Genomic DNA, 3,290 nt, shown 5'->3' on the forward strand with positions numbered 1-3,290 from the left:
ATTCGATGTTCCCAATTTTTAACCTTTTCTTTTTCTTAAAAACTCTTTCTTATCCTCCAAATTAAAATCCAAACATCTACCACTCGTTCAAAACCAACAAGAAATTGATTGGTTAAGTAACAAGATCGATCCATCTTGACCAACTTGCACGATCTCTTTCCAGCAGGAACAAGCTATGACATTACGCACATTTTCCCAGTACGCCAGTTGTGTTCTAACTGCTTCCAACCCTAAGATTCTAATACCATAATGTCATATGCACATGACAATTGCAGATAAACTAGATGGCATAACATACATTACATCTAATAAACATGGATATAATGAAAGATCAAAGGCAGATACAATCGAAGTAAAAATGAAAACTAGAAACATTCATTGATCCATTTTTCAATCACCCTTAAAACATCCCCCTCCCCCTCCCAAATCATATCCCACAACCCCAACCCCAACCCCAACAAAAACACCAGTAACAACATAAATCAGTAAATCACCCCACAATATTTCCATTGACCCTAAATCTAACTGCTCTCTCGATAACCCCGAGATAGGCAGTAAGAAAAGGGAAGAAACACATTCATCCAACAAACAACTCCCCCACCTTTCAGAACCTCTCCACCTTATCAGCTTTAACAACGGGATTTGCCTTAGCAATGGCATCACGTCCAATACCCTTGAAATCAAATGAACACTCGTGTTTTTCTGGGTACCGATGCTCCCCACAGAATGTATTCTCGCACCTGCACTTAAACCCAGTTAACCCAACCTTTTTCCTACAAATAAAACACCTGTTCGCCGCCTTTGGTTCCGGTTGTTGATTAACGGCAACAACAGCCGGTTGTTGTTGCTCAATCGATGTAGACGAAGAACCCACATGAGGCTTAAAAGTCTCCACAACGACAGGTTCATGCTTCGTTTTGATACTGAGAGATTTCTCCATAACAGCTTTCGCCTTCGCCGCTTGCTCCTCCCCAACACGGAGGTCCCGGTAACACTTTGAACATAAATTCATATTCGCTGCCGTCCCGAAAAACCCACAACCGTTGGCACAAAGCTTTGGCTCCGATGGTGGAAAGCTTGTTCCTTCATTCTGTTCAGAACCCATAATTTTTTTTCTAATTCTGCAAGCTTTTTGCTTTTGATTTTTCTACAATCAAAGATGAACAAAATTAAGGATTTTTTTGCTGATGGATTCTTTTAGAAAGGGTCAAAAGCTAAATTATCCCCAAACGCGTATATCAATCAAATTATATAGCTTTTGATTATTTTAATATTTTCTAATTCCTAACATTTATTATATTAACGAATATACCCTCTACCAACATGCTCCTTTATAGCTGTCTATACCGACCTAGTAAGGGCATGGTCGTCATGTTAATAAATACCGTAGCCTAAACGAAAGGGTAATCTCGTCTTTCAAAAACCTAAACGAAGAATCTAGATAAAAAAATCCTTATTTTATCACAGCCGTCCATCGGAAAAAAAATTCAAACCACCACCATTACAATCCAAATAATATTAAAAAATTAAAAAATACCAAAAAATAAAAAATCAAATTAAAACCCTAAACATACCTTGTTTTTCCGCCGGCGACGATCGATGAAGAAAAAGAAACCAGGAAATCGGGTTTGATTTAAAACGAAAAGGAAATTTACGAGAAACGATTTTATAGGGAATTTAATTCCCTGAATTTCGTTTTTATTGGGGGGGGGGCGGAGAGAAACCGAAAGGAGGGGAGACACAAGGACGAAACTGAAAAAGTGAAACAAATATTAAAAAACCAAACTCGAAACGGAGACTCTCTGGTTTTTTTTTCTTTTTTTTTTGCTTTATTTGGTGGGGGAGAAGGGAGGTTGGGGTTGGTTTTGTTTCTACGATACACATGGTTTTATGTAGGTATGGCAAGTGTACATTGTACTTTGATGGGAGTCAGAGAATATGAGCTGTTGGATTTAATCTTTGATGATTAAGATTACTATCGGACGGTTAGTAATGTGGGAATTGATTTTTTGGGGAAGGGTGTTTAAGGGATTTTAGAAAGTTGTTAATTTTAATTAATTAATAATAATTAAAGTTGGTTCTGGAAAAAAAAGGAGGCTACGCTGCTCTCTTTTGCACTCACTTCATTGACACGTCTCCTTCCGATGCAATAAAGGATGATTAAATAATAGTTAATTTTTTTATGTTAATCCTTGTACTTGTATAGAATTTGAGATTTGGTCTCAATATTTTAAAAGTTCAAAATTTTAGTCCTCTCATTATTGTCGTTGGTTGTTTTTGTCAAAGTTTGTCAATTATATGTCATTATATTTTTCGATTATGGTCACCCAACTATTAGTTTTTTTAATTTAGTCAATATGCTTTACGAAATTAAATATTTTAGTCAGTTGATGTGGGTCTTTTTTATTGGTCTAATAACAAAATTAGCCATTTAATGTTTACGCATTCTATCAATTTGATCCTAAATATAAAAAAATTCAACAAATTAGCCTTAAATGTTTACATAATTTTTCATTTTAGTTTTAATTCTAAAAAATTAATAAATTTGGCCTTTAATATTTATAAAATCTATCAATTTAGTCCTAACTCTAAAAATTTTAGAAAGATATTGAAAAATCATTTTTAACTCTTTATAGCTCATGCGTAACCCATATGAGATATTGAAATTAGAAAAAGAGCATCATCTTTCAAGTCACTTGCAACAAAATTTTTTTACTATAATTTAGGCTTCACACTGGACCAAACCAATTGATTTAGAACCTATATGGAATAATTGGTTGCATTACTAAATGAACAAATAACGTTTTTAATGTATTTATTTTCTTTTGGATCTTAATTTTTGTGTGTGTTTTATCTCAACTTTTTAGAGTTCTTTTGCAAGTGACTTGAAAGAGGATACTTTTTGTTTCCTTATTTTAATATCTCACATGGGCAACCGTATGGTTGGAAAAATACATTGAATCTGATGAGTTATGAGCTAATTTGACCCAATAGGGTTGGGCTTTTTTATTGAAGTTGGGGGTTGGGGTGTGGCGAGGCGAGTTAATTTTTAAAAATAGTCAGGTTGGGTCGGGGAGGGTTTAGAATGAAACCATCCACCCCACCCTGAAATATTTATGAAATTACCATCTATACATATTTAATATCAATTAAATTAAAAGTCCCTAAAATTTATCACAACTAGTTTCATTCTACCATCGCTATACTAGTCTCTTTTCACACATATAAGGTTATTTCCTCTATTTTCTATCTTCTTAATTTAACAATTTATTAAAGAAATATTTGTTCCT

At 34.2% G+C, this 3,290-nt stretch overlaps 1 protein-coding gene across 1 annotated transcript; it reads right to left on the reverse strand.

Annotated features, from left to right (window-relative positions):
• Positions 1-269: 269 nt before the first annotated feature.
• On the reverse strand, positions 270-2,128 carry LOC107920432 (zinc finger A20 and AN1 domain-containing stress-associated protein 1). The gene is made up of 2 exons (XM_016850156.2): positions 1,575-2,128; positions 270-1,147 (listed from the first exon to the last, which is right to left on the reverse strand). Exon 2 carries the CDS (start codon positions 1,103-1,105, stop codon positions 605-607), a length of 501 nt encoding a protein of 166 aa, XP_016705645.1. The 5' UTR covers positions 1,106-1,147; positions 1,575-2,128; the 3' UTR covers positions 270-604.
• Positions 2,129-3,290: the final 1,162 nt, after the last annotated feature.

Source organism: Gossypium hirsutum, chromosome D03 (genome assembly GCF_007990345.1).
Source record: "Gossypium hirsutum isolate 1008001.06 chromosome D03, Gossypium_hirsutum_v2.1, whole genome shotgun sequence".
NCBI lineage: Eukaryota > Viridiplantae > Streptophyta > Magnoliopsida > Malvales > Malvaceae > Gossypium > Gossypium hirsutum.